The sequence below is a fragment of the Heloderma suspectum genome, chromosome 5, assembly GCF_057233095.1.
Source record: "Heloderma suspectum isolate Gila_16-S chromosome 5, 16-S_ref, whole genome shotgun sequence".
In the NCBI taxonomy this organism is placed as follows: Eukaryota; Metazoa; Chordata; class Lepidosauria; order Squamata; family Helodermatidae; genus Heloderma; species Heloderma suspectum.
Genome location: NC_139462.1, coordinates 101,061,638 through 101,082,621, shown reverse-complemented (window position 1 = coordinate 101,082,621; position 20,984 = coordinate 101,061,638). Strand labels below are relative to the sequence as shown.

General features: G+C 45.3%; 1 protein-coding gene across 1 annotated transcript in view; it reads right to left on the bottom strand.

The window, feature by feature from the left end:
* Positions 1–841: 841 nt before the first annotated feature.
* The window catches only part of BEND4 (BEN domain containing 4), a 35,481-nt gene continuing 15,338 nt past the window's right edge, over positions 842–20,984 (bottom strand). The window contains 5 exon segments of the mRNA XM_084860326.1: positions 842–1,059; positions 6,675–6,915; positions 12,949–12,988; positions 12,990–13,086; positions 19,812–20,375. Of these exon segments, the coding sequence (XP_084716452.1) occupies positions 842–1,059; positions 6,675–6,915; positions 12,949–12,988; positions 12,990–13,086; positions 19,812–20,375 (1,160 nt within the window).

Below are 20,984 nucleotides of genomic sequence, written 5' to 3'. Positions count from 1 at the left end.
CTAAACCGTGTAGGGGGATGTAGATGGGTATGTAAGCCCTGCCCCCAATGTCCCTGCATGCCCAACGTCTGTGTAGACCTTTGCGTATTGAGTGTGAAGATTTCTGCAGGGCTTTGTAAGCATAGTCAACTGAACGCGCATATGGAGGTTCTGTGATGAGAAACCCGATATGGCCAGGTTGGCTATCATGGAATCTCTGCAAGCGCATTTGGCTGAACGTGTTTACAAAGCCCTGTGCAGCTGGGAGCCCAGGGACACTGGGTGTGGGGCTGACATACACACCCATGTCCCTCTACACTGTTCAGCCCTGCACGCAAGCCAGCAAACATTCGAACAGGGCTAAAGAGATGTCCATACGTGAGACTAGTTTTCAAACTTATGCCTAGTTCTCCCCTACAGCAGGTGAGAAGGTAAACCTGTATCTGGCTTTGTACCCCTTAAGTTCACAGGTGGAGGCTCACATAATTGAAAATACAAAAGGTAGGAAGGAAGGAAATAAATCCTCCACATAAATAACTAATACATAAGGAAGAAGGGTCCCAGCCAGGCATGTTCCCCAGCATACCAATTTTTTAGGGGGAGGGTTTTTGTTGCTGTTGTTTGCATGGAAGAGTACTCAATCCTGCATCTAGAGACTAAAGTGCTACTGTCCAGAAATGGGTTCACCTCCTGATGTTCTGTTTGTGTGGACTACGTTTTAGACACTATGGACTTTCATAGGAAGGCCTTGCATGAAACAGGGCTCTGAACATGCTTTGGATTCTTAAGTCACATTAAAACAGTACATTGAACACATAGTCTCTGTCATTGCCTCATACACATTTGCATGGATTTCCTCCCCTCATTCTCCAGATCCATCATGGACACCCCTACTGAAAAGGTCATCTTGTGAACTGTGCTGGTCAATCCCCTCGTAATACGAGTTCCCGTTGTGGAGGAACGTCCCCACTGCACGCCCTTGCCGAGCATGTCCCACGGCATCACTGAACACCTTGTTTATCTGTTCTTCAGAAGGCATCCACCAATCTGGGTTGGACGTGCAGTGCATCCTAATGAATTCTGTGGAGAAAATGTGGAGTTAGCAAACTTGCCTCCCTGGCACACAAAGTCATTAGCTCTCGCTAGCCAGGCTAGTTCCATGTGGCTACACAGCATGCACATGGCCCTTTTTCAGATGCACAGCCTTGGAGACTTGGGGTGTTGAACCTCTTTCAGCCCAAGGGCCAAACTCCATTTCAGAGAAGCTCTTGGGAGCCACATGTCCATGGTGGGAGGGGCCAAAGCCAAAAGGGGCAGGGCCAAAAATTCCAGCATGTTTTAATTTATGGCTCGTACGGCCAGCAATTAAGCCTTAGGAGAGGCATTTCAACCTTTTGGAATGGAGGGAAAAGGGCACAAAAGCCAGGAAACCACAAAATTATCGGTGGCTGGGGGAAAGGCTTTTGGAAGTGGGCATGTCCCTCTGGGGAAATCAGAGGGCCAAAGTTGGCCCCTGGGCCCAAGATTTTGCATCCCTGTTGTAGGTAATGCAATGGTAGTCCGTTGAAAAGCTGTAAAAACAGATTTACTTTAACCTGTGCGATAAACAGCCCTGGAATGGCACCACCTAGGATGATGCCCTGCCTCCAGCTTACATTATGGGAATGCAATATGTTATGAAAACTAAGGTAATTCACATAAGGATGGCTGCACAATGTGGGTTTCCAAAGGATTCTGGCACCTTTGGCTAGCAATCGGGATGTTGGAGGGAAAGGAGTGATGGGGTGTGTGGAATGTTGAGGAACGACAGCTGGTTTAGGGGTAGGAGTCCATGGAAAAACAAAAAGTGTGGAAAATATGTGCGTTGGAGACAAACTGCTGCTTGCTGACTGGGACAGTGTTTATTCTAAGTTAAAAATAAAATAAAATAAAATAAAATTCTGTACCAAAAAGTAGACATTTCAGTTTGCCAAATCAATGCAGGTAGCAGAACCTGACATAACTTCCCTTTCCTGTGGCTGTTTTTGCATAATTTATTCAGTGATTCCTACTATTTTGCACATTTTATTCTGGTTTTACTACTGACAACAAGAGTGGCATGGAGCTATGCGGGGTGCCGAAGGCCGTTCTGAAGCACTGAAAATGGCTTTTGAGAGGTCAGCTACACAGCCTATCTGCTTTCAAGCAAATTTTTGCAATCGCTCAGGCCTTTTTCTTTTCTTTTTTAAAGGAAGGTCAAAGTTCTCAAGAAGCCAAGCTCTGTCCCTAATACCACGTTCTGTGCTTTTGTAGCATAAGGGCAGCCTTGTCCCCTCACCAAAGGAAGCCAAAGAGGTCTCTGGTTTCTCAGCGTCTTGAAGAAACCGCTTGTGTCTTTTCAGCTTCATCGTCATGATGATGACGGTTACAAACTTACTCTTCTTTTAACGGAAAGCTAGGACTCCCAGAATTCTAAAGAAACTGTGGAACTCAATGTTAGAAAGTGAGAAGAGGGGATGATTTCACATGCTCAGACCCATGCGCAGCCATGGCGCTGCACTACCAGAGCTCAGTCTGGATGGTGACAGAGGTCTTGTTTAAAAGCTTATGCATGCCTCTGAGAGGCTGATGGCACTATAGACACCACCACTTCTCCCCTACCCCTTTGGGGTTTGCTCATTATAAGTACCTAAGGAGTCCTCCAAGAAAAAAAACCTTCAAAGCCTAAAGGACCATCTTTATATTTGGGTTTTGAGGCAATGTTTCAAATGCATTCAGAGACTTTGTCCAGTCCAATGAGTCTCTTGTGTAGGTGTCCAGCAATGTACACATGGTTTTCTATTGCCAGACGTATCAACCTACTGGACAGCTTTATTTTTCTGAGGCTGTTCTAGGTGCAATGCAGGAAGGGGATGGTCCCAATCCAGTCCAAGGAAAAGGCTGCAGTGTGAAGGGAAATGTACTTCCTCCCATGACTGGGTAATGAGAAGGGGGCACACTGAATGCCCATCACAATGTAGCTGCTGATCTTCATCCAGTGGGCATGTTCATTTCCCAATCAAGCAAGGGTGGGCCTTGAGCAAAAGGTGATTTTGCACACTTATCGCCCTTACTTGACTGAGATAGGAAGGTAGGTAGTTGTGTGTGTGTGTGTGTGAGAGAGAGAGAGAGAGAGAGAGAGAGGCTGGAGGGGCAAAGCTAGATATTATGCCTCTGCCTCAATAGAAATTACTATTTGAAATTAAAAAGCATTTAATTGAACTTGAATTCAACCCTTAAACCCTTTAGTTCCAGATTAACGTCAGATGGCTTGCATCTAATGTGGGGACTGCAAAGCTCTGTACTACACAAATGGCTTTCCGTCTTCTTCTGTTTTTAAGCTCCAGGAAACATTTTATGCTGCTGCAACATTTGGCAATAATTTTCAATATTTTTGACTGTAGCAGAGTGTATAAGACGCTGAGCCGGCACAGCTCATGCTTCAGCAAGCTGAATATAGCCAGGGCTGCCAGGTGCTTGATCCCCCCCACCCCCAGCCCCCATTTTTGAAGTCTCAGGCAGGAGATTTATCAAGCTCAAGGTAGGCAGCATTGGGTTTGGTGGTTTACAAGTTATTTTAAGCTTTTAGAAATCCTATAAACGGCAGTGGGGGCTGGTGCGTCCGATGTCAGTGGGGCGGTGTCCGCTCTGGGTTTCAGTCAGAACTCTCAAGGAGCTCTCCAAGGTGCGGAAGCACCTTGGAGAGCTCCTTGAGAGTTCTGACTGGTTCTGACTGAAACCCGGAGCAGCCTCACCACCCCACTGACATCGGAGCCACCAGCCTCCACGCATAAATGGTTAACAGCCCGTGTTTTATTCGAAAAACACCCTTCACCATGACAAACGCCCTCAGAAAACAAAAAGCAATAGGAACAAAACCAATGACCCATTCAATGATGATGAGATTTATATGCAGAGTTTACACTGAAAAGGTTTAGCATCTGTAGATTATATTTGATTTAGCCACTGAACAAACCAGTTGCCAGGTGCCACTGAACACCAACTTTCACGACTGTCTCAGTCCAACAAGGGATGCATGCATGCAGACGAAGGCCTCCATGTGTACTGCCCATGCAAAAACATGCTTGGACGTGTATCTGCACCTTCATCGCGGTCGGGGGGGCCTGAACTAGCTGGACTCATCTGTCAAAGGGGAAGGGGATGTGCGTCCCATTCCAGATCCCAGGTTTTCTGGACCCTGGGCAGGCTGCCCTTGGTGCCCCACCCTCAGGGCTGACCGGGGGCCCCTAACACCTGCTTCCACTTGCCCTCACCCCAGTGGCAGCACTGCTACAGATGCCTTCCTCGGCCTTCCTCTCATGCCTAAGTAGACTTACCCAGGCAGTGTAATGAGCTGCTGCTTGGCTCCCGGGCCCATTACAGCACCGCTGCCAGGTGAGCTCATGAGAGTGAGGAGCAGCTGTCAGCCTCCCCTTGTGGGTGGGCTTACCCAACTGTGTGTGTGTGAGGCGGACGCTGTAATGTGGCTGGAAACCTGAGTGGCCACTGCGCTCCCATTACAGAGTCACGGCTGCTGGGGAGTGCAAGCGCAAGTGCGAGGGAGAAGATGGTGGATGCAGCAGCACAGTTGTCAAAGAGGCCCAAGTGGCAGCAGGTATGGGGTAGGCGGGGAGCGGGCAGGCAAGGCATGTGCCCTGGTAAGCCCAGTTGTGCAAATGCTCCAGTGTGCTGGGTGCTGACACTGGGCCTGCCAGAGTCACTAGTTGCTGTTACAGTTGCATGCACCTAGAGCCAGATTGGGGCCTGTGTCTTTGGTAATCGAAAGTCAGTGCCCCTGCATTTCTCTTTGCTCTAGGCATTATACAGGTGAGGTACAAGGAGGAAGTTTTTTATTTTTATCTTCTTGAAAATATTTGCTGTTTCACATACCTTTAGTATCTTACAACATCTACAAAACATTCAGGCACACCAAAATGGAAAGAATCACATTGCAGGGTTAGAAAGGAAACCCCTTGCATTTAGAAGATTTTCCACCACACATATTCCGCTCCAGCAAGGGACAAGTGTGACTAATGCAGATGAGGACCTGTCTGTGTATGATGCTGTTCATCCACACCCCACATCTTGCTGCATGCAGTTCCAGCTAGTTGTGCAATTATGGCTGGACCGGGCCCATACGATTCAATATGTTTTGCATATTATCTATTCCAATAAATTACAAATAGTTTCCACAAAAAAGATGGGCTTCAGAAGCAATGAAAACTCTTATTTCCTTAAATAAAGCATCCTATTAACCAACCAAATTTTATTCCACTGGGGTGGAGGGTGGGGAGGGAACCACCTATAATTTCTGAAATAGTGAATCCTCTGTGTTCCTACATAATTTGTTAAAAATCAGAAGATCAATCAATTTCAGTCCATTTTAAAATACAGTTTCATTTAAACTCTGATTAAAATTTCAGTTGATGAAATAGGGCCAGTTTTCATCAACTAAGGGCACAATCCTATGGGGAAAGTTCAGAGGTGGCCGACTATCCAGTGCAGGGTGGGTGAGGTGCAGAGGGGATCCTCTCCTCCATGCTCTGGCCACCCTGCATTTGTGGTAGGCAGCCGATTTTGGCTGTCTAGCTGGGGACGTTGGAGCAGGGCGGGGTGTGTGCTGGAGATGGTGCATAGAAAGCATCGTAATGATGCTTCCGCAGTCTCCTCCCCTCCCCTCCCTGCCCCTGGGAACGGCCATTTTTTTGCCTGCCCTGCATTGCGCTTACGAGTGCGGAGATGGGGAAGAACCATGCTGCCTACGAGGTGGCAGGGGAGTGTGTGGGGAGTGCGTTTTCTGGGAACCAAAAAATTCTGTGGTCCTCTAGACACTGTCTAGTAGCCACAGAATTACTCTCTAAGGCTGCAATCCTATACTCATTTACCTAGGAGTAAGTCCCATTGAAGTCAATGGGGCTTAATTCTGAGTAGACATGCCCAGTATTGCACTGTAAGTAGTTTTTGATCAGTGGGGCTTGGGAGTAAGGGCACTCTTGTTTCTATGGAGGCTATTTTAATTGGGGTTTGCTGCCATAATGAAGAATGAAAAAGAAAATGTTTAAGGAGTGGATGCTTGCATTTATTATATTGTAAATTATGAAGAAAGTGCAACTTATGGAAAGCACCTATACTGAGGTTTTGGAAATAAACATGCTTTTAAAAATTCAATTAGTTCAGTGACGATCAAACTTTCCATCTTCAAGGACAATTTATCCATCAGTTTGTCCAATGAAGAACTGCTTAGCTGACTACAATAGATCCTGGGGCATGTTCTAGGTTATATGCTGACTTCACAGGGGACCTCACTTTTGGCTAGCAAGAACTGAGAGGGCATCCTAGAACACACTTCCCAGACCTGTGGCTTGCAGGGGAAGACTGGTTGTGGTGATGGGCAAGCCATCTGTCCAAGATGTTTTCCCACCATTACTAATTTTCTTACTGAGGAATCTCAGAGCTCCTGACAAGAGTTTGTAAACCACTGGATAAATTGATTAAAAGGCAGGTAATTGAATCAGCCACTCTTTCTTCCATCTAAGCCCCAAGACCCCTTATGTTTACAGGAAGCTCCCCCTTTCTCTCTAGGTTACAGGAAGCTAAATTTTTTTTGGTATTAAGCCAGAGCCAATGTGGTGAAATGAGATTGTATATGGTGGACACCGAGTGAAAAGATGCAGTACCTCTGAGACATGTTACTTTTACTGGATCCAGAGGACGTCTTTCAGGACCAGTGTCTCCTGACTGCACTGACCTTTTCCTTTTTCCAAGGCCGCACGAGTACTTAAGCTCATCGGTTGTGAAGACGAATCTAATGAGGTAACGAAGGAGCCGCCGCCCATCTTTCTTTGAGGAGTTTACAGCCTCGTCCCACTGTTTGCTAGTGATGTAGACGGGGTAGTTGTTCAGCAACTGCTTGCTCCCCTGGGGGTGGGAAAAAAAGCAAAATGGTTTCCCAGTTTCTCAGAAGGCTAATGGACAAGGAAGATGAAGTCAGTTGCCAAATCAAGTTCAGTCAAATAAAAATTAGGCAGCTGTGAAATGCTGACAATGAAAACACAGTGCTGGGAACAAGGAATTGCTCATCCCAAGAATGTGCATTAAAAAAAAGGCAAATTACATTTGCATTTTCTATAACAGGAACCAGTGAGGTATAATGAACACCTTGAGAGAAGAAGAAGCTATTTATAATGTACTTTCGCAGGTAGGTTAAAAAGTGTCAGGATCCAATGATTGGGAAAGCTATTTAAATATAATCATCTCTCTTAATCTATTAAAATGTGTAAAAATGTATTCTGAAGAGTGTGATCAAACAGGCCTTTTCATGGCAGCTGACAGATAGCTACTTCAGAATATATTTTTAATAAATCCATTTACATAATTAATGTATTACCTTTTGTTTAACATTCTTAGAACCTGATAGCAGTTATGTTGCAGGAAAAACTCCAAAGCAAGTAAACAAAGTTACAACCGTAAGATGCAAAGGAGCGTTACTATTAATGAACTCTGCAGAAATGCAAACGAGAGCTTTGTGCAAACGCTGCCACATCAGCTTGAGATAACTCTTCCCACAGACTCTCCTGGTTGATATTACTTTAAAGCTCCTGGCTCTAAATAGGTAAAAAGTAGAGCCAAGATTCAGACATTTACCCTGATGGGTGACTGCAGGGCAAACTAACATGCTTAGAACTGACCATATCGCTTTAGCAAAAGCAGCTACACTCACCCACACCCAGTCCAGATTGGTAATGTGGCACAGGAGGGGGTTACCCTTTCCCCCAGTGCCATATTTCTGCCAATCCCGCCCCCCCCCCCCCGCCAGTGGGTTTCAGTCAGAACCAGCCCAAACTCTGAAAGACCTATCGAAGGTGCTGATCCCTAGCCCCAAAATAGCTTCAGCACCTTGGATAGCTCCTTCAGGGTTCTGGCTGGTTCTGAATGAAACCTGGAATGGATTCACAGCCTCACCAAAATCAGAGCCACCAGCCTCCACTGCCCCCCACCTAATGGCAATTTGCTATAAATACCACCTTCAGGGGAAAAGAGCAGCTTAGTGGCAGGTGATTTATGGTGAGAAAAGAGTAAGGGGATGATTAGTCTTCTTCCCCCATGCTGCAGCCCAGATCATGGGACCTACTGAGTACTTTTTCTAAAGAAAAAAAATATATGGCCAGTTCTACTCACATTAATTAAAAACACTTTTAATGTATCGTTTGGTCCCGCAGTTGATTATGTTCATCTCTTTTTTCCCTTGCCACTTCCTTTCCTCCCTTTCGCTGGTAATGTTCTTAGATTATAAGCTTCTCCAGGGCAGGGATCTGTATATCTTTGCTTTAGGTTACTCTGTAAAACCTCATGTGCAGTGCTGGTGCCTTATAAATAATAATACAGTCTTAAAAAAACCAGGACTTGCAAAACATTCCAGGCCGTGAGCCATTAGTTTATATGTTGGCACACAGTTGGACTTCTTACACAGGAGTAAGAAGTCTCTCTAGCAGTGATGTGGTGTGATACCCTGCAATAGTAATGAGACAATGGGGAAAGCCCAGACTCAGCTGGACAGTGGTTTTCAAACTGTGGCCCAGAGAACACCAAAGTTCTGTGGAAGTTTCACAGGGGTTCCTCAGTGACACCATCAGGCTGTGGAAGCTAGTGACTCTGATGTCATTGGGGTAGTGAATCCTCTCCAGGTTTCAGTTAGAACTCTAAAGGAGCTATCCAAGGTGCTCCCACACCTATTTTTTTATTTTATTAAATAAGTAAGTATGTAAGTAAATAGATAAATAAATAAAGGTAAGGCTGGCCTTGTTGGGTCCACTCTCAGTTTACATGAAGCAACAGTGAGGCTCAACAGTCTTGGGCAGTGTGTATGCCCTAGAATATGAACATCTGGCTTAGACCATAGCCCAGAATTTTCAGCAGCAAGGATGAGATCCATGCCAGATGCTCAAGGGTTCCTCAACAGACAAGTCAAAATGGAGAGGATTCCATGAAGACAGAAAAACTGGAAAGCCACTAAGTGTAGGAAGTTTGAAGTTTATAATATACAAGTTCTGTTCTTCATGTCTTGCCTTGAATTACATCACATCTTGGTCTCTTTCTCAAGCTCAACAACGTAATTCCAGAAAACTTGCAACTCAGGGTGACACTTTTCAGTGAGCTGTGACTTTGTGGAGAAATTGGTCTCTCTCTAGGCTCTGGTATGACCTAATTGTTGGTGAGGGACAGTGGACACTGGAGGGGTGTGTGAGAAATTAGCCTACCTAAGTTTGAGACTATAGTGTGTGTAAGTGCATGGAACCAATTGCCTAGGGAGGTAGTGAGCTCTCCTACACTGGAGGCATTCAAGATGAAGCTGGACAGCCACTTGTCAGGGATGCTCTGACTTGGATTCCTGCACTGAGCAGGGAGTTGGACTCGATGGTCTTGTAGGCCCCTTCCAACCCTACTATTCCATGATTCTATGCACCAGAAGAGCTGGAAGGGTGTGGTTTGAGGGTTGAGGGGACTGGAATGCTGTCACTGTGTATCTGGTGTCACCTGTACATTTTTTTCTACACCCCTGTTCATATCTGCTCAACCTATATATTTGTAAAGATTAAAATGATACCATCTCCAGTGTTCTCTTCTTCCAAGGAAAATATCTGATCCTATGTACGCTTGCTTGGAAGCAAGTTCCACTGAGTTAAATGGGACTTACTCTCAGGTGAGCAAATTGCAGCTTTATATCATAAAGGCTGTCCTAATGGTTTCACCACTTGGAAAGGGGGGGCAGCGTAAAACATCAAGGTGGGTTTAATTTCGTACAACGTAGCAAGTAGCAATTAGATCACTGTGTACATGTTCAACAATAACTGAGGGAAGGGAACGTTAACTGGAGAGGGGAGATTTGTGCCATTTGTTAATTAGGTCAGGTTTAATATCTTCTCTCAGGAAAATTGAGTTTTAACACCTCTCCCTCAAAAGCCATTTGGACATATATTTTACATTACACTTAGAGACTTACATGTCCATTGGCAAAATGAGCTAAATCTTGTACTGACCTCAAGGGTAACTTACTGCTTACCAATTTGGGGCATGGATCTCTGTAAGTAATATGTTTTGGGATGCAATAACCCTTTGCAAAAGTGTGCTGTATTTTGGCACAAAGTCATGGAATGTAGCAAATATTAGAAGACGGAACATTTTAATCTCTGTACTAGCAAATGATGCTATCTATAGAGGCAGACAAAGGCTTATGAAACAGATTTTAAAAGCTTCTAACAGAACATGAGAAGTGCTCCATGTGGAGAGATGTTCAGATATGCCCCTTGTCTCCTGCTACACAGGGGCCCTATCTACCGTACAAATTTATAAATCCATGTTAGGGTAATACCTTTATTAGGACAACTCAAAAGTCACCAAAAATGTGTAAGCTTTCATCATCTGTAGATTCCTTCATCAGCCAAGATGCCAAAAAAGTGTCCCTCTCTGTGTGTAGGGCAGGGTGTGTGTGTCTATGGACAAAGGGAGAAGAATATTTGGCTGACTTGATGTGGAAGCCAAGAAGTCTGGAGTTGGACTTTTTTTCTTTCCTCCTACTCTCTCACCTCTGCCCCATGTTTTCTAACATTTTGCCTGAAGAGAACTGCAGATCTCAAAGCTTCCACAATGTGGGTGAGCCCCCGCACTTTTTAAATGGCCACCATAGCTACCTCTGCTTTCTGTGCAAATTTATAGTGGTTTTGTATTACTTTTAACTGTCATGACTTCCTCTTAAGAATGATGGGAATTGAAGTTTGGGGAGAGATGCTGAGCATACTTCTATTACAGACCCCTGAGTGCCTCCTCCCCTCTCCCCTGCTCAATTGCAACTGTCATGAAGAGGGAATTGTTGTAAAAATGGCCTAAGGCTGTAGCGTGGGAATGCCTTCATAAATGGGTCATTCCACTGATCATCTGTAGATTCCTTCATCAGCCAAGATGCCAAAAAAGTGTCCCTCTCTGTGTGTAGGGCAGGGTGTGTGTGTCTATGGACAAAGGGAGAAGAATATTTGGCTGACTTGATGTGGAAGCCAAGAAGTCTGGAGTTGGACTTTTTTTCTTTCCTCCTACTCTCTCACCTCTGCCCCATGTTTTCTAACATTTTGCCTGAAGAGAACTGCAGATCTCAAAGCTTCCACAATGTGGGTGAGCCCCCGCACTTTTTAAATGGCCACCATAGCTACCTCTGCTTTCTGTGCAAATTTATAGTGGTTTTGTATTACTTTTAACTGTCATGACTTCCTCTTAAGAATGATGGGAATTGAAGTTTGGGGAGAGATGCTGAGCATACTTCTATTACAGACCCCTGAGTGCCTCCTCCCCTCTCCCCTGCTCAATTGCAACTGTCATGAAGAGGGAATTGTTGTAAAAATGGCCTAAGGCTGTAGCGTGGGAATGCCTTCATAAATGGGTCATTCCACTGATCATCTGTAGATTCCTTCATCAGCCAAGATGCCAAAAAAGTGTCCCTCTCTGTGTGTAGGGCAGGGTGTGTGTGTCTATGGACAAAGGGAGAAGAATATTTGGCTGACTTGATGTGGAAGCCAAGAAGTCTGGAGTTGGACTTTTTTTCTTTCCTCCTACTCTCTCACCTCTCACAATTCACTGCACTGCAGCTATGGAAGAAATCTAGCCTGGGCTAATTCCCAGCATATGCCAAGGCTTTCAGGCAGACCGAACCACAGGAGCCAACCATAAATTGAATTCATATATAGCAGAAGCATGTGACCAAATGGGAAGTGACTGTGGGTTATAGCTGAGCCTGAAATGGAAACATGAACCTTTTCGTTCACACATGGACCAGTTGTCTCAGCTATACAGTCAGTAGGGCTTAAGCCTTGAGTTTCTATACGCTCTGAGTGTATAACTTTTAACATTCACCTAGAGCAGGGGTGGGCAACTTGTGGCCCTCCAGATATCTACAACTCCCATGGTCCCTCACCATTAGCTATGCTGGCTAGGGTTGATGGGAATTGTAGGCCAAAATATCTTGAGGGCCACAGGTTTCCCACAGCTGACCTAGAGCCTATGCCTGTAAACACCTATGCCGGCCTTACTCACAGGATCCATCCAGCCCCTTTATTTGTTTTCCAGTGGGAAAACTGTTCGAGTGAAGCCTAATTGTGGAATCATTTCTCAGTGTAGACCCCAATTCACATTAAAGGCTATATGTCTGGTGTGAGAGAGGACATGTAAGCTCAAAGATTGTTTCAAGACCAGCTGGGTGTATAGCCTATGCACTTGGGCTGAGAACGAATGGGCTTCTCTGTCTTGTAAACGCAAGAATGTGCTGCATCTGAGAGATAAAGGGTTTTGTTACCAAAGATTACATTTTTTAAACAAGTAGTATAGATCTGTTTTGCATGTCACGACTACCCATGGGTTGTTTAAACCATGGGTAGTTGTGAATGGGCAGAAGTGAGCAAGTGGGTTCCTGTCCACCCACTCCTGCTGAGCCAAACAACCCAGGGATGTCCTGTCCCTGGGTTGTTAATTGTGATGTCCAAACTGGGCATTCTGGGTTGCTGAGGGAAACACAACCCGGAGTTGTAACCGGTGCTTTGTTCTTGGGTTACAACTTTGAATTGCCTCTTCCCCAACAACGCAGAATTCTGGTTCTGACTTCACGATCAACAACCCAGGGAGTTGTTTAGCTCAGGTGGGTGCCAGCACTCTCACTCCCACTCGTTCACAACTACCAGCAGCTTGAACAACCCCTGGGTAGTTGTGACGTGCAAACCGGAGGTTAGGCTCGGATTCAGATTTAGTCATGCTTACAGAAGGCCCGCTGAAATAAATGGGATTTCCGTGAGTCATGGCTAATTTAAGTCCCGCTGATTTTAATGGGTCCATTCGAAGGATGATTAAATCTGGACCCAACCCAGATTCATCCAGCATGGACTGACTTATACCCCGCTGTATGGATATGTTCACTGGAGTTTCCAGTCTAAAGGCGCTTCTCAGCATCGCTGCACACTACCTCTGCCGGCTGCTCCACTGGCTGAGGAATCATTAGCTGATTATGATGCTGAAGGACCGTCTTCAAGTAATCGAGAACAGTCTGGCAGGGCACTGCAGAAAAGATAACACACGTGACTGTAGATAGGTTGCTCGCTATTAAAAGAGAGCTGCATACGCAAGACAAACGTTCCAAAAAGGCAGGAATGGATCACCAGAAGATATTTGTATTTCCTTCTTTGTGGGGTTTGCTGCTTTCCCATATGTGAAGATATTTGTGTCTCTTTCTTTGCAGGGTTTGCTGCTTTGTAATGTGTGAAGAGGTCCTCAGCTGAGCAGCCTCGGTGCCCTCCCAAGATGGCTGCAAGACTAAGGGTGCAATCCTGTGCATGTTTAGACAGAAAAAAGTCCTACAACTCCCGGCATCCCTCCACCCAGCCATGCATACTGGGAATTGTAGGACTTTTCCTGTTTAAACATGCATAGGATTGCGCCCTTAAGAATGCTTCCCTTGGAAGATGGGTGGGATACAAATACAACAAAGACATAAAACACAATACATCACTGGGGATGGGGTGGGGGAAGAAGAGAACAAAGACCCACTTTTAATAAAGAGAGGAGGGGGCGGGTGTTAAAAGAGGACTTGAATCAAACCCAAGGGAAACCTGGTTTGCGGCTGATAATGCTGTGCGTGATTGGCTGGTTCTTGTGTCGATCACTAAGCCACCACCCCTGCTTAACAGGGCCTAACTACAAGTTAACAACATGACTAGCAACCATGTCGTGGGTTTTAAAAAATGAAATACCCAGCACAGGTGTTGGGGTGACTGTGATTGGAACCCTAGGAAATGGGTGCCGATCACAGACCCCAACCACAATAGGGATAAAAAATATCTCTCCCACCTCCCCTAGTACAGCAATTTGCTTTAGGAAAAAAACCTTCAGTTGGTGCCAATAGGGAGTTCCCCCCGCTCATGCTGATTGCCATGTGGGGGACATTTTTATCGAAACTGTGGCTGCGGAAGGAAACTTATATCTGCCCTCTTCTCCCCACACACTGTGGTGCCAATCACAATCCTCCCCGCCCTTGCAAGTGTTACTTAGGGTGCAATCGTATGCATGCTTAGGCGGAAAAAAATCCTACAACTCCCAGCATGCCCGAGCTAGCCACGGCTGGTTGGGGCATGCTGGGAGTTGTAGGACTTCTTTCTGTTTAAACATGCATAGGATTGCATCCTTACTTTTTAAAAACCTACAATGTGATCACTAGTCACATCCTTACTGTAAGGAGTAGTTAGGCCCTCAAAGCAGCTGCCAGATTACCAACTGAGAGCAGCTGTATGGAGCATGTCTCACTCATTCTTAAACTGCAACCATGGCTATTGGTTTGCTTGCGGGCCTAATTCAAAATACTGGAGATGAACTCCAAAGCCCAAAATGGTTAGGACCAAGAAGGGACCTTTGTGGTGGTGGTGTCCTCTCTGCAGAATGCCCAGCTCAGAGAGGCCTGCCTGGTGTCAGGTTTGATGCCATTTCAGCAACAGGCAAACCCCTTTTTATCTGCCTGGACGTTTCAGCATGTAACGTAAGCTAGTCTTGTGGTTTTCTCAGTTCTGCTGAAATGTATGCCATTGTTTCAACTGTGCAGGCGTTTTTTAGCAAGCAGTAAAGACCTTTCTGTTTAAAGCTGCCTTCCTAAGGTGGGAATTCAATTATTGAAATTGTAATTGCTTTTTGAGTTCAAAGCAGCATCACAAAGTAGTCTGTATGCTTGCAACTGTGGCTGTTACGTTTCGTATCTGACCGGGCTCTTGTCCGTGTGCTGCTTTAAGAGAGCACAGCCCTGAAAAGCGACTAAAAAAAAGACACCAAGGGCGCAATCCTATGCATATTTTGACAGAATAAAGTCCTGCAACTTCCACCATACCTCCAGGCAGCCATGCTGACTGGGGCATGCTGAGAAGTGTTGGGGTTTTTTTTGGTCTAAATATGCATAGGATCACACCCTAAATAAAAAAATAGCTGCTTCTGTTGTTTTATCTTTGTAGTGTCTTATATATTTCCTGGTTTGCTTTTTTAAAATTAATATGGTACTCTGAGAAGGTTTTTTTCCCAACTGAAGGGAATCAGGTGAAGGCTCCATCTGGCCCAGCAGACTTTCTCCAGCAGTGGCCAGCCAGGTGCCTCTGGGAAACTTAGGAACTGAACAAGATGGAGACTGCCAGCCCCTGTTGCTTGCCCTCAGCCCCTGGTCAGCAAAGGGATGCAGTCTCTGAATATTGATAGGTTGGCCCTCTGTGTGTTCATCTAACCCTTTAAAAAAGCCACCCACACTCAGTCACACACACACGGATATAAAGGAAAACACCACCACCACCACCACCACACACAAAACAGATGAGAAGCGAATACAACAGAGGCCAGAGAAAGTGAACCAAAGAAAATCCAGCGCTATCTTGTGACCTAAATACCTCCTCCTCTGCATGACGTATCTCTTTCCATTTCCATCATTTGGGGTGGGAGTTGGGATGACGGCAAAACAGTCACAGAGCTTAGCAGCAGGGATGTATGAGAATTTTGTTTTTGCTTGCAAACCATGGGAACATGTCCCCTTCACAATCCCAAATGCGAACATATACCCCCTCATCCCGAGAATTGTTCTTACATTCCCAAATTCATGATTGTGCTCGAAAAATGTGCATTTGGAAAAATGTGCATTTTTTAAAATGTGCACTTTGAAATATGCATTTTTATGACTTAGTCAATGGGGGAAAGTACACACTTTTGAAAAATATGCACTGAAATGCGAACCTTTCCCATTCAAATGAGCAAAAAAACAGGTAAAAAACAAAAATGGGAGTGAGCTGAAATGAGCTTTGAAGCGACGTTTGGAGCATTTAGGTGTGCTCAAAAATCACTGGTTCTCCCATCTCTAGTTAGCTGGCCCCTTCATGCTACCAGAAATGTGACTGGCAAGTAACTCAGCATGGGTGGCTTAGCAGGGCCCATGCCAAATAGTACCCTGTGACACTGACTGAGCATTCCAGGGCAGAACATTCATTCCTGCTGCCAGCAGGAACACCCGGATATGCAGAACAAATACACAGGGGACAGGGAATCCATGCCACTGCCAAACAAACAGGTAGGGGCTCAAATAACAAGACAAGACAAACTTGGATGCAGGTGTATGGAGTAGATGGGAGGAAAAGGTGAGTGGTGAGGGGGCGGGTGGGGTTTAAAGAGGTATTATACCACTGGTATTCAAATCCTTGGACAATGCTGGAGGATTGAGAGAAAAGATGGGAACAGGCCACTGGCTACTAAATGTTACTACAGGCCCTGGTATCTTTTCCCTCACCACATATGGGCACTGAAATGCTGAGCCCAAAGCATAAGAGTTACCTGAACACACCATTTAAATGTTACAGCTCAAAGACTAACACATTTATTATGGCATAAGCTTCTGATGAAGCGGATTCCAATCCATGAAACCTTTATGCCATCCTTCTGCAACCTGTACTCCCTGCCCCTGAATGTACTGGACTACAACACCCATAACCCCCAATGGCCATAGTGGATGGGGGTGGTGGGAGTGGCAGTCTAATACACCGGTGTACCTGGGGGGTAGTGGTGCCAGGTTGTGCAAGTCTGCTGATGCCATAATAAATTTGTTAGCCTTTAAGGCGCCACAAAAGTTAGTTGTTTTTGCTGCAACTGACTACTATGGCTAACCCTCTGGAAACTATCAATATGAAGTCATCATAGAAAGAAGATCATGCGAAATAAATGTTCTTGAGTATATTTATACCTGCTTCCCTTTAATTTGTTTGTAGTTTTGTAAGCTGGGTGTGTGATCTGTGCCTGGAATACTGAATGAGGCCTACATCTATAGGTTACAAGTTCACATCCTTGGGACTGGGCCACTGGAATCTGAAAGTGGCACATCTACATTACAAACATATATTGGTATAAGTATCATGGCTCTCCCCATCCCCATCCCCCAAAGAATCCTGGAAACTGTAATTAGGGGCGGGTTCTGGGAAAGATCTATTAGGCATCCTGAGCTCTCCTCACAGAGGAAGAGTTCCCAGAGATCCCTGGTGAGAGGAAATAACTACTAAAGCAGTTAACAGCACAATCCTATACATAGCTACTCAGAAGCAAGTCCCACTGAGTTCAATAGGTCTTACTCTAAGGCAAGTGGGCACAGGATTGCAACCTAAATCTGTTGGGTATATGCCCTAAGAAGTGACTGTTACAGGCTCTTCATCCAACCGTGAAGATGATGTGCTAAGCACTGGCTTTAGTGAATTCTCCTCAAATAATACATAGGGCATCTTATATATCTCTATAACAACCTCCCCCAACCTGCCCCTTAGATGTTTTGGACTACAACTCTCAGCATTCCTAACCATTGGCCATACTGGCTGGGGCTGATGGGTGCTGAAGTCCAAAACATCTGGCAGGCACCAGGTCATAGGCTGCTCTGTAGGAATAGGCTGGGTGCTGGGCTTGGTCTCCCCCCCCCGCCATTTTTCTTTTTCCTTGAGTTATGTACAATGGTGGTGTGTGTATGTGTTGATTTCAGCCTTGCATGGTTTGCATTTTTCTTTAACTAGAATTCCTGTAGTCCACGAATGCATTTTAAAACTAACAAAACAAGAGTACGCTCTCAGGACTCTTAACCGGGAAGGCATAACTAATCCATGTTCAGTAGCCCTGAGTAACCACACTTGATTAGGAACAGAGGAAGTGTCTTACTGGATCAGACCAAGGCCCACCTAAGCAGTTCTGCTTTGAAAGTCTTTTGGACTAAAAAAAAAGCAAGCAAAAAAGCAGAGCATTAAATGGTTAATATTACTAAAAATAAATAGTCCAGCATTCTTTGGAAGAATCTCAGCAAACCAACAGGGCCAGGGGTGGGAAACTTGTCCCCCTGCCACCCTGATGTTTTGGCCTACAACTCCCATCATCCCTTATTGCTGGCTCTACTGGCTAGGTTTGATGGGAGTTGTAGGCCAAAATATCCAGACAGCCACAATTTGCCCACCTCTGTATTAGGCAGCCCACTGGAAATTGGCCAATGATCTGCCTTCTCTCCACCCTGATGCACAGGGGACTAAGTATGCACATATTTGTTCTACTCTTTTTGGTATAACAATGAGTGGTGCGGAGTGGCAGATATCCTGTTTGGAAGATGGAGGAACTGAACCCAAGCAGCTCTTCCCTGACCCTCAAAAGCTGTGATCAGCATGGCCAGAGAGATCATGTCTGACAGAAAGAGATCCTTGAGCATACAAACACCTGCGTACAAGGATGTGTAATTGCTTTATGCGATGGCATCTTTTGGTTGATGTTTCAACTAATGATTATAAGTCATCTAAGTAAAATAACACCTTATATCAGGCCTGCACAACCTGTGATTGGGCAAGATGGATGCAGCCACCAGCCATCTATGGTACCAGAGCAGGAGCTTGCAAAAACAGGTGTGTGTGTCTGGTCACGTGTATGCAAACATGTCACGTGACTGGGATGACATAATACAGCCTTCCCCAACCGGGTGCCCTCTAGATGTTTTGGACTGCAACTCCCATCAGCCCCAGCCAGCATGGACCAAAAGTTGGGAATGCTGGAAGTTCTAGTCCAAAAAATTTGGAGGGCACCAGGTTGGGGAAAATACATGGCTAGCAATCTGTTTTCAGCCTGGTGGGTTGTGCAGGCCTGATATAACATGTAATTTACTTCTACTATCTAATATATATTTAACATTTGCATATATTTAATGCCTTAGGGCACAATCCTATGCATGCTTAGACAAATTAAGCTCTCAAAGCAACTTTTAAAAATTCGAAAGCCCATTTAAACAAAATATCAGTGTAAAAATAGCCGATTAAAATTAATTAGGAAGCACATAAGTGAAGACTTAAAAACGTCATCATACCTAGAGAATCAGTTTCAGTGATCAGGGAAACATTTGGAGATTAAAAGGACCTCAACTACTGATGGAAGGAGAACAAGGAAGTTGCTCAAGCGAAGTGGCTGGCTAGAGAGATCCAAAGGGGGGTGCCACAGAAGAACAGACTCTGCCCTGTGTCCCCTATGGTTTCCCTTCTGAGAAGGAGGGAACACAGTGCAAGGCCTCCCCTTCCCATGATTTGAGTGGGGAGAAACTTCCTGCTGAAAAACAGCATACTCCCACCGTACTGTTGAAAAACAGCAACTGAAAGCAATAATATATTAGCCCATCTCTTTGTGAATGGAAGATGAAACCTTACCAGTTCCTGCAGAAGTTATAAACATGCTGTAAGCCAGCCTCCCCCAACTTAGCGCCCTCCAGATGTGTCAGATTGCAATTCCCATCATTCCCACCCAGTATAGCCATGCTGGCTGGGAATGATGGGAATTGCAATCCAACACAATGGAGAGCAGGAGGTTGGAGAAGGCTCATGTAACCAATGTCTTGATGCCAAACACATTTCTTTGGAACGTAGTCCTTGTTTCATTTAAGTAAGCCTAACTCCTGGAGAGAGCGGAGGACAGGAAGGCCTGGCGTGCTATGGTCCATGGGGTCACGAAGAGTCAGACACGACTTAACGACTGAACAACAACAACAATTTTGGTTTGCAGCCTGAACAACAACAACAATTTTGGTTTGCAGCCTGAACAACAAATTCCCATCATTCCTCTGGCTCTGGTAGCTGCACGACCATGCTGGCCTTGAGCCTTAAACACACCTGCATGGGCAGAAGTCCCACTGATGTCAATGGGGTGTAGAGATATTAATCGCTGGGCCTTACACCTCTTACATCAAATGTCTCATTTGGTTTTTTTCAGATTACCTGGAATGCTCTCCAGCTTCCTTCGGAGTTCCTCATTTTCTTGTTGCAATGAAATGACCTCCTGCTCCAGCTCTTGGCACCGAGGACAGTAGCCTTCCTCTTCCTCCTCTTCCTCCTCTGGAAGAGTCGAAGACGACGGGTGACCATGGGACTCAGAGGTTGCCGGGGAGGTCCACCCACCTAACGTGTGCACTGGAGAGGTTGAGAGTGGATCCACATCTGCCAAGTGGCCAAAATCGCTTGCAGAGGACGCATTCTGAGATGGAAAGCTTCCAGAAAGCAAATAGTTTTGAAGAGAATCAGTAAATACCCTCAGAAAAGCTGAGGTTTGCTGCTTCTTGTGCATGTACTGCAACTCTAGGTCTAAGCTGTCAGACGTCTGACTAGGGACCATTTTCCCAAGCTGGCACTGGTCTGGTCTCTCATTAAAGCTTATGCCCTCCTGCTTCACGCAGGAAGCCAAGGTGTGAGAGCGACTGTTCTCCAGAAGTTTTCCGCCACAGTTTAAAAGACTAAGAACCCGGCTGCACTGCTGGGCAAAGGCATCCAGAATCACACGACTCTCTGAAATAAAAGGAGAGATGAATCGCAGAAACCCAAAGCAGAGCCACCCGCCAGTCACAAATGCTGACTAGACAATGGGCATGAGGAAGTGGATTGATTGATTGATTGATTGATTGATTATGAACATTTATATCAATCCTCATTTGCTAAAAAGCCATCAAGATGGCGCACAGCCATTTAAAACTATCAAACCTTAAAACGATAAAAGTTAGGACAGTAAAACTTGAGAACATTAAAACAACCGCACAGTTTAGAAGGCTAGATTTTAACTGATACATCTTCACACCCTTGTCTAAAAGCCAAAGGAGTGGGAGCCAATGGTAGTTCTTGAGGGAGTGAATTCTACAACTTGGGAGTGACACAGAAGAAAGCCCTTTCTCATGTGCCTGACAAACAGGCCTCTTCTGCAGATCTGAATATCCGGACAGATGGATAATGAGATAGGCAATTCCTTACATAGCCAGGTCCTGAGCCATTTAGAATTTTAAAGGTTGAAATCAACACCTTGAATTGCAACTGGGAAATAATTGGCAACCAGTGAGGATCTTTCAGGACAAGTGTAAAATGGTCCTGATATTGTGTACTGGTCAGCAGCCTTGCTGCTGCATT